The following is a 13,899-nucleotide window of genomic DNA, read 5'->3' on the forward strand; positions in this document are numbered from 1 at the left end:
TTCGGGTATATGATTTCTAAGCCAAAGGACTCCCATAAAAATTGAGAGTCCGAAAGGATGCACATCTCACTGCTGAGAAGTACCAGACATTCACAGTGCTGGTTTAGGGGCACTGGGACACTGACCATCTCTAGAAGATTGGCTCTGTGATTGTCGTCCTTGGTCTCCAAGACACATCCCTGACAAGCTTATCACACGATCCCTGCCATCCTGACTGGCCTAAAGGAAACCATTACAATACCACTGCTGGTACATAAACCCAAGTTTTATTTACAGTTCCAAGCTGTGCTGATTTGCACCTTGGACATACCACCTGCTAACTGCATGTGCTCACTATGACCAACTCGGTGCTACATCGCTGAGAACAAACTCCCGTATTTTGGACATAAGAATAAGCAGATTTTAAGCTAAGTGAAGGTGGTGGGAAACAGGCACAGTCTGAAAAAAATAGAGTTACAGAGTATGATCTGAAACACAGTACATAGACAAGGCAGTCCACAATCAAGCTATGAACTGTAATCGAATGTCAAGTGACATATTTGGGTACGCACCAAGTTCTTGTACTGTCCAAAACCTACTAACAGTTTTAAAAAAAATGTAAAGTCATGCCGTGAGCCTTTGATGTTCTAGTATTTATGTAAACTTTTCCATAGGTTAGAAATCATGTCTCCTACACAGACTGCTTATAACTGAAGAATCTAGCATTCAAAAATGAACTCACCTTTTCACATACGTCTGAATTAAAAAAACGTAATTCGCAAACTGCTGGAGGCCTGCTTATATAGGTCAAGGTTGCTCGGGTTCACTGCTTTGTATATTACAGTTTAAAGAATGCTCTAAATTCAAGGTTTTTAACTTTTTAATCTATGGGGAAAACTTCCTATAAACTCAGATTAACGACTGCTAATGCACTGAAGAAAGAAAACCAAAAACCTTCCTCCTACTATAAAAACAAAATAGTGTGGCCTCTGTTTCTTTTCTGATAAGAGTCTTAAATACCAAACATTTAACTGCATAATAACATTTACTGGCAGCCAGGCAGCCTGCTTAGCAGATATATAAAGCAGGTAAAAGGAGAAAAAGTTAATTTCTTGGCTGAATGATTCCATCGGTAGCTATAGGGCAAACTAGAAAGTCTTTTAGTAAAGTAGCAGTTGATTCTTCTATCAATCTGCAGCACACATACTCTTCCAAGGAATGCATTAAATATGAAAATCATATCCCGTTATCATCTGTTTCCAGCTTTCAGCCCAGTAAGCTTTTCTTAATGAATGCTGTAGCCTAAGGGACAAGCATGCTGTTGGCTTTTCTGAATAATGGAGTGATGCTACCATTTTTGCTTATTACAATATCGACTAGCTGAGGGGGTTTCACACATAGTCACAAGTGACTACTCTTGCCAGCATGCTCCAAGTTATTACAAGATGTTTTTAGACATTTCATCTAAAAGAGCTTTACTGCTTTTAGTGAAGAAAACAGCTATGGTCTTGAACTGTATCATTTATATGGAGATAGGAGGAGGGATTAGAAGCCTGCATTACTGCAGATATATAGCAGAATATATTTAAGTATTCCTTGTCAGTCTTTTTGTCTGTTACTTAGATATGCAATCTCTTTTTGCTTCTTCTAAGAAAAGGTCAAAATGCACAAAATTATAAATACACCGTATGAATCGACTGCTGCATTTTTAAAAATATCATTCATTAAGAATATTTCCTCCTCGGTCAAGACCATTTTCACTCTATTCGGCATAGGAATTATAAAAACCAACGCGAAGATGAACATAAACAGCTCGAGTTCCCTCCTCCCTTTTTAATTCTAGTTCTGTGGTTGAAATAATTGCACTTTTTACCCAGGTTATTCTACTGCACTCAGGCACTAAACAATATTTCACACTACAAATGCCGCAACAGAACTCCTCATGCAAAGACTGCTTCGCAACGCCTGCCTCTTCCTGCAGCAGCTCGGAGGGAAGCACATCAGTGTAATAAAACACATTCCCCCCCGCTTCTTTCGCATTACCTGCTCCTTGTATTCTTCTTCCTTGTCACCTTCTGCTGACAAGTTACCCTCTTGAAGTGATAACAGACTTTTAATTTCTCTTCCGTACCATGCCTAAATGTGAACAAATCCATTACATAAAATTGAAGGCCAAAAAAACCCCACCACAAATCAACAAATATTACTTTGTAAATTGTGCACTTTTAAATGTTATATCCTAGCAGCATTTTTTTTTTACTTGGACTATATTTAAAGAGCCAGAGATCCCATTTTCTCCTAATTTTTCCCCACTTCCCTGAACAAATGATGTTGCCTATACAGAATCTTCTGCAGGTTTTTAATATGCATTTATTCATTCACGTAATTGAGAATCCTACAAAACAGTAATAACTTGTTGACTCAAATTTATTTCATCCCAACTAGTGTCCATAATGCCAAATTATTTCTGCTGCATCCAGACAGTGACTCCGCCGCTTTGGGATGAAATGAGCTTTAGAATTTGTTTTTGTTTTACATACATCATCTTACAACTCACTGAGCTATTATAAGGAAAAATACATGGCAGATGTTATAAAGAGCAACCCAGCATGAAAGGCAACTTGCTGCAGTGTTACCAAAACAACTGCATAAACCGTCTTCACCTCCACTACATTGTTTAATTGACCAAATGTAATGTATTCGTAGGAGGACTACTGCTTAAAAGCCAAGCACATGCAGCACCTATAATTAATCCTGTTTGTTAGTAATTGTAAACCCCAATAACAAGTTACATCGGCCCTGAATGAAAGCACTTCAATACCTATTCTGCATCAGGTAATATGCATGAAAATAAATCTTTAAAACAATTAACTTAACCAGCTCTGCACTTCACTCCAATGGTGCATTCAGCAAGCCTGCTATTGCCCAGGTAATAGACGCTGTTCGTAAAACTGTAAACATGAAATTTTACGAAATAAAACCTAACCATGTGAGAATTAAAAAGCCTCAAAATAAACTCAAACACAACAACCAGATCTTCCTGAAAGCTTAAGTGAATTTACTTGGACTCCCAAAAATTACTGAACAAATTGCAGACACACACAGGAAAAAAAAAGTGAATCTTTCAGAAATAAAAGAAGTTTTGTCAGTTACAACCACATAATAAACTGTGCACATAGTTATGATAAAGCACTCCTAAAGGCCATTCTCCCCCTATGAAAAAAAAGAGAAAATAGTAATAATTTCTTTCTGTGTACTTCCATGATAGATTAAATGATTACATGCTCCATAATTCTTACGCAATCCACAACAAGGGGGCTTTTCATAACTGTAACTTAGAGGATATGTACTCTGTGCTTTGTTCAACAGCTCAGAAAATAAGTCTAACCTGGCAAAAATAAAATGGATGGCCCAGAAACATCAAAATGGAAGCAATGAACAGAAACCCTGTGTGCAGACCAACCCATGGCACAATTGGGACTCACGCCAGTATGTTTAACAACCTACCACTAGTCAAACTGGTGTGCATTGGGATTGCTCAGAAAAAAAAATCCTTAAAAACAACAGGGGAAACCTAGCATTGCACCACACTCCCTGGTCCTGCTCTGCTTTAAATAAAAATAAAAAAAATAGAAGAAAAGGGTGCTACTGCACTTTCACATTTTCTGGACGCAGGCATTTTAGACACTCCTTTTAAGAGGATCACAGTCTGTGTCTCACTGTCTCGGATCAAGCTGCGTGTGCCCCTGAACAGAAGGGAGAGGGAGGAACACAGTACATTGTTCCTGTTTTAACTCAAACTGCATTTCAGAGAAATAAAGCCCAGTCAGACCTGAGTTCCAGACAGCCACATAAACCTAAGTTGCGTCAATACCACATCACAGGGGCTTAAAACGCCTCAACTAATTTGTCTCCTTCCCTCCTTCCTTCCAACAAGTTACAAAAGGAGAGTGGCAGAGGGACAGAAGTAGCCCCTACCCAATATTTCTGAAGAACGCTACTGCTCTTAGAAAGCAGATCTAAACACACTTCCCTCCCAGTTTTTACCCCCCCAACATCTGATTCCATGTACTGGTGGCATGAGCATGTCACAATTTTATCTTTAAAAAATCTGAGATCATTACCAGTCCATCACTTTGGAACATCCCAAACAGTTCTTCAGTGAGTTGCAAGACAACATATTAATAATACGATTCAAAAAAAATCCTCAAAGCTTGGCTGTTTCTTACAGTAGCCTATTAAATTGAAAGTACTTCAGTAATGAGTTCTAGTAAAAAATCCTGTCTATTATATAACCTTAAATATGGATCCTCATCAAGTTTGTTTCAAACATTAAGACATGCAGAAGTCTCTCCACTACTATAGAAGAGTTTCGTCCTATTTCTGCACTAATTATTAAAAAAGCAACACTAATTCAACCTACAAATAGCATTACTGATACATAAGGAAAAGCCTAAAGCCATTTACCCCAATAGGACTAAACAGGAAAAGCAAAAAAGTCTGCTCACATTTGCAAATGAGGGTCTGAAAGACTGGAAAATTAAGAGAATCTCAAATTTTACTTCAGTGTGAAAAAATCATGACAGCAATTCAGGCCTAGTGGTAACTGATCTTTTTATCTCAATACAATGAAATGATAATAAATGCTACTTTTACTTCCACAACTTTTTTTCCCCCTGCCATACCATTTTAAGATATTAAGGTAGATTGACTACACGTGGGAGGTACAGAAATCCCCATTTCATTAACAGCTCTAGTCATCATGAGGAAAGAGATTCCAGTAGGGGCTTGCCAGAAGACAAACACTTTTCTCCCAAAAGAAAACACCGCAGAGTCAAGCTGACTTGTTGTTGAATGGTCAACTCTGCGTTGAATGGTTGCTTTCATTTGTCCTCATGAGAGCTTTGACTCCTTTTAAAATGTTTTCTACCTGTTGCGGTAATTTTTAAGAAATTAGTCACTTAAAACCAGAACAGGCACGTATGAGTTCGACAGCCTCTTTCATAAGGATAATTCATCCCAGCACAAGTTCTCAAATCGATGACATTCAGTGAAGCTAGTAACAAGACCCCTTTTGCAAACGTAGACCTTTGAGCTGACAGCAGTCAAGGTTACAAGTGGACAAAAAGAAAAGCACCACGTTTGCAGTCATCTTTGATAACAAAGGTGCCACAAGGACAGCAAGAAATGTGTTCTATTGGGTATTGGCTCTTTTGAAGTCATCATTTGGCTCTACCACACTCCTACCGTGTCAGTTATGATACACAAGTGAAGTCTACAAGGTGATGAAACACTCCTCGGGCTTTGCTTTACCAGCCCAGAAGGAAAATTCAAGTTCCAACTCTGAAGGCACACGAATCAAATCTCTGAGTACAAGCAAAAACATTACCAAAAGCAAAGATCCGAGTGATGCAATGGGATACTGGAAGAAGTAGGTTTTTCTCTTATCACCGTTTGCTAGTTGACTGTTTAGTAATACAAAGAATGACCTCATTTTAGCTCAGCTTTGGTCCAGATAGTTCAAACAATAATCTGTTGTAACGCAAGTTATTTACTCTTAAACTTCCTCTGCTGCTGAAGACAGAGCAATAAGCAGGGGCCAGACTAATGATGGCTATTTCGGGTGTTCACACCAGCCAAATTAAGAATATGAAATATATGTGGGTACTTTTAAGTAATAAAAGCCTTACTGAAATACAGTGTTATAACAAAGTCTTTATGAAAATATTACAAGTCGAGTCATCTTTTTGTCCTAACCTGGATACCGCTGATTTATCATCTTATCACTAAGACTCCAAAGAGACGATCCATTTCCACATTTTTTTGATCTCAGCTCTCCCTCGCTTCCAAGAGGCTCAGAAGCACAGGGCACTTTACTGTAGACTAAACCTAGAGTTCTGCAATGCGCTGCTGACTACCTCTGCAGCCACAGTAGAGCCTATCACATCATACATTAGCAGAGTTCGGGTTAGTTTCAAATTCCGAAACATTACCACTTTAAGCACTCCAAAAACATGATGAGGTTTCACTAACATCTGAAGTCTTGATGTGCATAATACTCAGCCAAAACCAATTTAGCAACCCTGTAATAACAGTAAACACTAACATATTAAGTCTTATAGAAAGTTACTTCCATCTTCTGAATCATCTCTGAACTTGAAGTTTTCATATGAGCTTCAAATTGGTCAAATTCCTTTAGAAAGGTCTGGTTTCGCAGAACAGCTGTTTTTTGTCGTTCATCTATTTCTTTCAAGTATTTTTTCAGCTTCATGTATTTTATTTTCATTCTACGGGGGAAAAAATGAAACTGTACTTAAAGGGTATGAAATTAAAACAAACACATCTACTACAATCACTTTTCTCCAGACACGCACATACTAACACTTACACAGGAGGTGCCCCCACCCCTCCCAAAAGGAGTAGGCACAGTCTTCCGCACAACCGTCCAAAGCTACATTAGACAACCGACAGGATGGCTCCTGAGCAACTTCAGATTTAAACAGCAGGTTTGGCGTTCAAAAGCATAAGTATATTAAAAAAACTCTTGTAAATTTGTTTTAAATACTTATAGGACATTAAATGAAAATTGTATTTAGGAGAACACGTCTGAGAGTCATACAAATTGTGGTGTTAAGGCTGCAGTTTCACAACTGCTTTAAGCTAACCTAAATCCATGCTGACACCAAAAGGGGCATCTCACTCCAAGCCTTTCTTTTTTGTGCCAGTACTATCAGCTATGTGGCCACATGGCAAATTAGGCCAAGAGTAATCCAGCTGAAAATCCATCTAAACCAGTTCTCATCCACCCAAAAAAACCCCACCACAGATTCACTTTCAGCCAGACCTATTTTCTTATCTGATTACAGGGCAGCCACACAAGCACTAGTGCCAACAAAGGGAAAATGTGAACCAGGGGCAGTCAGCAGCATCTTTTGGTCTCAATCTGCCTACAGGTCTACTTAAATCAGTTGTGAAATTGCAACCTAAATCCCCCAAGCTGCCTATATTTTCAGAAAAACTGTAGTTCAAGACCTGTTAGATTAAAATAAATCAAATAAAACCACAAAACAAAGTGCATGTGATGTTTCCCAACCTGCTCAGGCATTTTTCTCTTTATTTCCATCTTCATTTTCTAATCTAAAGGCCCTCTTTCAGAAGAGGGGCTCCTAAGGATTGGCCATTCTTGCACCTAGCCCTCAGTCCCTTGAGCCAAGACAGAAAGTCACATCTATGAGCTTTACAAAACACATTTGAGGAAAGCAAGGCAGGATGAGACACTCTCCAGCCCTCTGTTTTTGTTGGGTTTCTTTTTGTTTTGGTTTGTTGTTTAGAAGTTTGGGGTTTTTTTGTACAGATTGTATACACAATTTACATTAAATAGATAATGCAAAAACAATCCAAGGAGCAGGACCAGAACTTAGAATATCCTCTAGGATTTCCTAAAACTTTTAGACTTTCTAATACCCTAGGGCTTTCTAGCACAAACTATGCTACAGGCATTTTACAACAGTTGCATAAAACCAACTTGCATGTTAGTAATAACTACTACAATAAAACTTCAGTATTATTAAATAACGTAGCTATGTTACTGCTGAAGTTATTTCATCAATAACTGAGACATGAATCTTATGCTATAGATATGAATATAAATGTATTGTTATAAAACATTTCAAGATAACATTCTAAAAGCATTCCATGATACCTAAGTCTTTGTAACTAAAATAAACTTTAAAGTAAGCTTACAGGTATGCATCAGACTTTCTGTATTCCATCAGCTTTCTCTCTAATTCCAGCCTTTTGGTTTCACTGGAAGAAAACAAATGACATGGAGTAAGACAAAACTATTTCACAATTTAAATTCTCAAAATGCAAGAAATAAAGCATTTTACAGAGCACAACCTTTTCAGAGCAGAGAACACATTTTTGCTAGATCGGACACCTTACAGCTACACTTACCACAAGAAACCTCAACCAACAACTCAAAGCTTTCACTTGACCCACCAAAACAGCCAGAGGCTCCTGCCCAGCTTAAGCTGCTGTTTGAAGCCCCTTCTCCCAGGAGGGGCTCTCAACCCCAAAACAGCAGCTCATGAGCTGACAGCTTGTTCAAGAGGACAGCTCCCAGAACTTCTCATAGGAAGGAGCACATTGAAAGAGAGTTCCAAAATAATCCCAGCGCCTCCCCAGCTTACAGGCCTGGTGCGCTAGCCAAGTATTTTATTTAATGATTTGAACTTAAACCCACATCCATATTTCACGCTTGGCACTAAAGCCAAGCACATCTAGAGGTATGCCAGTGCTACTACCTGCCAGAACAGACTACAGGGTAACAGATGGAAGTAACCACCAAAAATATTTAAGGTTGTGAAAATGCTATGGGGCCACCTGTATCTGCCAAAAGCAATACAAGGGTATAGGCCCACGGGGATGATCGGACTGCTTAAGAACAAACTCCACACCTCACCTACAATCTATTTCAAAGAGAGTCTACTTTCAGGAAGAGAAAAGAGTAAAGCTGATAGTATTTAATAATTACAAATTGCACCACCCCATGAGGAAAAAAAAATAATCAATTGATAAGACAGAGGCTTCCAGCAGATCTACGTTACAAACCCTGCAACAATCAAAGCAAGTACCCCAAGTTGCTCATTAAAAAAGAATCTCAAATTCTTACTAGCCGGGAAGGCTGTACGTGTGCAAGCAATACAGGCAGGTACATGGCAAGCATGCCTAGCCATATGGGTGCATATCCATGGATTTGTGTACTCCCCTACGGACGTCCCCATGTCACAGCCACACACAGCTGCCTCATCCCAGTTGCCCTGCACAGAGGGAAGCAAGGAAAAAAACCTTTTCTGCTTCTCAGTCAGAGATCAAGGCATCCATTTTACCCATCTGATCCTGCCACTGTCTGAAACAAGATTAGGTTTTCATGTCATGTATGCAATTTAAAAGCCACGCTTCATCTGGGATCTCATCCTTTCAATTTCCTTTTACATGATGGACAGCTAAGCAAAAGCAGATTTCAAGATCTTGTTTTTACACTTCTGGAAGTAATTTTCATGACTCAATGAAGAACACTGATATCCTGATGGACGTAAAAGCCGATGGATGCGAACAGCCATTGGCTCCAATCCTATTTCTCATTCTCTGATACCACAGGCAGCACATCACACTCCTTAGCTCCTGAAAGATCGTTTCCTTTCTAGCAGCGTGGCTTTTCAGTATCCCACTCGTTAGTCTGGGCCTCAGCTATTTAGACAGCACATGAATATAGAAGTAAGGTCTTCTCAGCGCAAGACGAAGCAGTATAAAAACTATCAGGTAAAAGCCTCTCAGCATTTGAGTATCATCATTATGGATGCCCAAAAAGGTTACCGCACAGCTCTGTCCACGCACGGAATTAGAGGCACTCAGGACTTTACTTGTAGATCTGCTTGCCCAGGTTCTGCTCAGGCTCCAGCATGGTTCCTCTGTGTCAGTGACAGAAACAAAGCTTGAAGCAGTACAGGGATCGTTCTGGCCACTCCAGCGCACCACCACCTCCTTTTTCACATGAAAAAACAAAGCTCTCGGCCTGACACTTTTATTTGTTCATGCAGTTTTGCATTAGGTTAGAGCGGCGCAAACAGTTGGGTATCGACTTTTTTCTTAAATGTGCAAAAATGGCACACTTCAGAACTTTTTAGGGATCCAGGTGGCTCATTTTCAAACAACCCTGAATCTTCAGTCTACAGAGAAAGTGTGTTAGTGTGGGATTTCAGAGCAGAATTAAATTCCCCGGTCAGCCACAAGCTCTCTCTAATCTCTGGCATTTCACCAGGCATCGATCTGTAGTGATATTTGATCTCTCACCTCCCATTTAAACCAGCAGGACTAAGATGCCTCAATATTTTTTGAGATACCAGGCCTTAGTCTCTTTGTGCTTCGGTTCCGCATCCATAAGGTAGGAATAACAGTACTACTGTCATGATACCCTGTTGAGATAAGTACACAGAAAATTGTGCAACATTTGGGCACAATGCAATCTTCCCATAAAAGTAAGAAATGTTATTTTTACAGTTGTTTTTCTACACCAATCTGACGTTAAATCAGCTGTTGAGCACTGAGCTGCATCTACCTTACTAGCCTGGCCAGAGCCTGCTCAAGCCTTAGCCAACTGTGTTGGTCCCCTGGGCGGGTTACAGTAGGGGGGAGATGTTTAGCGCCAACTTTTATGTACAGCTGATAACAGCAGCTGTTTCCAAACCCAATAATCCTACCTGGTTTACATTGTCTGTTCAGGACTGTCCAGTATGTGTACAGGTTTACTGCAAGTCACCCTTGGCATGAGGTATCTGGCCTCACCGTCCGAAAAGCGAAGCTAATTGTAAAGTCAGTCACAGTGTTAAGTACAGCACTTAACTACAGAATTCACTTACTTCATCACCCACACTGCTCCAACACTGCCCTTCTCACCAGCAGCCACTGAAGATTAAGTCTGAGTGATCACAACATGGTCAGGTCAACACAGAAGGCAACCTCTCTACCCCATTTCACCTATCTTAGGCACCTTAAACCTAATTCTCTATAATTTTGCACACAACACAGATACCACTGACCTGCGCGTGCAGTAATTTTTATATTTAGATTGGACAAAGTACCAGCATTAGGAAATAAAACACAGCCAATAGCGTCTAATATGTAATTTAAGGTACAGTTATGGGGCTTTTTGCACAGGTCTCAAGGCAATCCATGCTGTCTATTTATCAGGAGCTTCATATCTGGTGGCTAATTACTCAAGCACTTCAGAACTTAGATATTTAAAGAAAAAAATAGATTTATGAGAACCGGTAGAAAAAGAAATATCCATGAGAACTCCCTTCTAGTTCACCACGTCAGATGGGGGACATAATCAAGCAGCAGCTTCCTCACCATATCCAAGCTCTTGCACATACGGCTTATTAGTAGTGGCTCATTGTTTGCTTAAGCACAACTGCGAACTGAAAGCAGGACTGCAGTCAGGAGGGAAACAGCTGTCGGGTACTTCAGGTCGTAGAACAGGCGACTTGAAATTAGATCAGTGCACAATTCCAAAGCAGGACTTAAAAAGCTGAAACGCTCCAGTGATTTAACAGGAATTTTTATATTCTACACTACAAAAAGTTGTTTAGATGAAAGGCATCACTTTGGTGCTGTAGAGGCGGTTGCCTCTTCAGAATTTCTTGTTCTCAGAGGCAACAACAGCACACAACTTGCAGTCTAGTATAAAAATTAGTCCTTGTTTGCCATCACCACCAAGTACAAATACATCTTTTATATTTTAAAGTGCATACAACAGAAGCATGCCAGGCAGAAAAGGTCTATTTATTATCACAAGACCTGCTAGGCTGGGTCTCCAAAGGAAGCATGGCTTGTGCGATCATGCTGTCGGTCTGCCTGTAATGCCCCTTCCCCAAATAACTCCTGAATCTTTTGGTGCAACTGAATCAGACAGAGGAGCTGCTGGCTGAAGTGTACTACGTTCCCAGAGGTTTCAGAGGAGCTGGGGAAGGGTTGTCCATTTGCGCAGCGTGAGCTCAGCCCTAGCTCAGACCACCGAGAAGCTACAAAGGAGACGATGGAACTTCATGCAGCCCAGGCTCTCGGGAAGCTCAAGACACCTCTACTCCTAACCTGAGGGTTATCTGCACACAAAGAGTTTAAAGCAGCACAGGGCCTACAACACTCAGATTATAATCTGCCCTCTCCATTTTCTAACGCCGCAATTTAGATAAAGTGTCTTTCCTATCTAGGGCCCACATCTTTAATAATTTCTATACAGTAACAGTATACTTTGTATATTTGCATCCAGTCTTTTAAACAGCACGTTGTTCCAGTTCTGTTTGCCAGTGGTCTCCCAGACTAGAAGACATACACAGTATTTTTATAAAAGCACTATCTAGGTGCAAGTTTAAATTCCCACAGCCATGGTGTTCTTTCTGCTAATACTGTATGTTTGAGATGCTAGCATAAGACCCAGAAATCCAAGTTTTCCGTATTAGATAGAAAACAGGCACTGCTCAAAAAGCAACTTTATAATAGTATACCATAAATGGTCTCGAGAGACTTCCTCTGGCTAGAAAAAAAAAAAGTGCTAACTGACACCAATTACTGTGGTTATCGCAGCGAGCATCAGGCCAGGAGCATCACTAACTGTGCACAGCTTCAGGGGAGCGGAGACTGAGATCCCTCAGACCAAAGCCCCCGCAGGAAGCCTGCGTCACCACCTACACTTGCTTTTCTCCTGAAAGTCAGGACCCACCCTGAATCACCCGCAACACCTACAATAACTTTTGTTAAGGATTAAAAAGGTGCTTGGAGGAGAAACGTTTGTGCAACAAGCCAGCTCTGGCATATCAGCATCTGTATTATTCGCCTGCCTGAAGTAACAAGTAATTCTGCAAACGCTGCTGCAGAGCTTCAGGAGGCCCCGGACACAAGCAGTGACCGGCCCGCAGCGCTCCCAGAAGTCACCCAGCGCGCTAAGCCAGCGGCCGCAGAGCAGAACGGCCCAGGGCGCAGCAGCCCGGTGCTACCGCTAAGGCGGCTTTACCCGCCCCCCCCGAACACACAGTCGGCCGGAGGAAAATGAGAGAGCAGAGGGAGGCGACCGAAGTGCCCTGCCCCCCCCCCCCAAACACCCCGCGAACCCCATCTCGCTCTCCCCGGCACAAGAGCGCGGCGCTCCCGCGCTCCCGGGAAGGCGGCAGCCCTCCTCCCCCGCCGCGGCTGCCGCCACCCGCGTCCCCCTCGGGGCAGAGGCCCCGGAGCCGCCCCCGGGCACACGGCGGCGTGCGGCCCGGCTGGACGCCGCCGAGCGGGAGAAGCTGGCGGGGACGCCGCCCCTCCTGGCCCCTTCCCGACGGCAGGGCCCGGCCGGGATGCGCGGTAGGAGGGGGCGAGGCCCACCGGAGGCCCGCGGGGGCCTGGCGGACGGGCCAGCGCCGGGCTCGGCGCGGCCGCCTCCGGGGAGCGGGGCCCGGCGGAGGGACGTGCGGTCTACCTCACCTGTCGCGGAGGCGGCGCAGGAGGCTGCCGAGCCCCTCGCAGCAGGCGCGGCCGGGCCGGGGGGCGCTGGGGTCGGCCGGGCCGGGCCCGCTCATGCCGCCCTGTTTACGCCGGTGGCCAAAGCGACGGCTCCCGGCGTGCCCCGCGACGGCCCCGCCCCGGAAGTCCCCCCCGCCCCGCGCGCGTTGCCATGGAGACGGGGCGCGGGCGGGGCCCGAGCGGTGGCGGGTTCCCGCCTCAGGCGCGGCAGGGTGGTGTGCGGGTGTGTGCCTGTGGGTAGGCACGTACATCCGTCGGTACAGCCTCTCACACGCACACACACACACACAGACACACACACACACGCGTGTGTGGGCGCACAGCCACTGCAGCGAGGCACACGTGGGACTGCGGCTCACTGAGTGGTGCCCACGCTCCTCCCTGCTGCCCTGACCAGGCCACACCGGTCTCCTCAGAGGCCTCCCCGGGCCTTTATGGCGTTTTTAGACCTTTAATGGCTTAAACCGCAGCAGAGAGCTAATGAGAGCCCCTGGGATGGCAGGTGGGCTGCTAAGGGCTGTGAGAGGGCTCCCCACGCCTGGCGTTTGGGCACCGCTGAGATTGAAAGCATTTATTCCTAAATTATTACCTCACCTGTTCGCATAACGTCGTTAAATCTGTTAATTTAGGTGTTGCTGCAGCAGTTTAAATGGCTGTGATGGCCAGTCAACTCCCCAGACATGCTGAGGAGGGCTGGGCCCAGGCCCGTTGGGTAACGGGGGTGAGGCAGCGATCTCCGTGTCTCCGGAGAAGGGGCAATAGGGGTTTGCAAGGCACTGGGACTGAATTCCAAAAATAACTGGCAGCTGCTAAACAGTTACAGTAACTTTAATAGTTCGTTTTCCTGAGTTT

At 43.3% G+C, this 13,899-nt stretch overlaps 1 protein-coding gene across 5 annotated transcripts in view; it reads right to left on the bottom strand.

The window, feature by feature from the left end:
* KIZ (kizuna centrosomal protein) overlaps nt 1-13,171 on the bottom strand; it is a 47,719-nt gene extending 34,548 nt beyond the window's left edge. For 2 of the 5 annotated variants that reach the window (XM_075749972.1, XM_075749971.1), the window contains exons 1-4: nt 13,009-13,171; nt 7,723-7,785; nt 6,110-6,266; nt 2,023-2,115 (exon numbers count right to left, since the gene is read on the bottom strand). In XM_075749972.1, coding sequence (XP_075606087.1) covers nt 2,023-2,115; nt 6,110-6,266; nt 7,723-7,785; nt 13,009-13,103 — 408 coding nt within the window. In that variant the 5' untranslated portion in view covers nt 13,104-13,171. Of the gene's footprint in view, nt 1-2,022; nt 2,116-4,103; nt 6,267-7,722; nt 7,786-13,008 lie in introns of those variants that run through there. The other 3 variants (XM_075749970.1, XM_075749975.1, XM_075749974.1) reach the window with 3 other exon arrangements.
* Between the last annotated feature and the right edge of the window lie 728 nt (nt 13,172-13,899).

This window comes from Balearica regulorum, chromosome 3, assembly GCF_011004875.1.
Source record: "Balearica regulorum gibbericeps isolate bBalReg1 chromosome 3, bBalReg1.pri, whole genome shotgun sequence".
Classification (NCBI taxonomy): Eukaryota; Metazoa; Chordata; class Aves; order Gruiformes; family Gruidae; genus Balearica; species Balearica regulorum.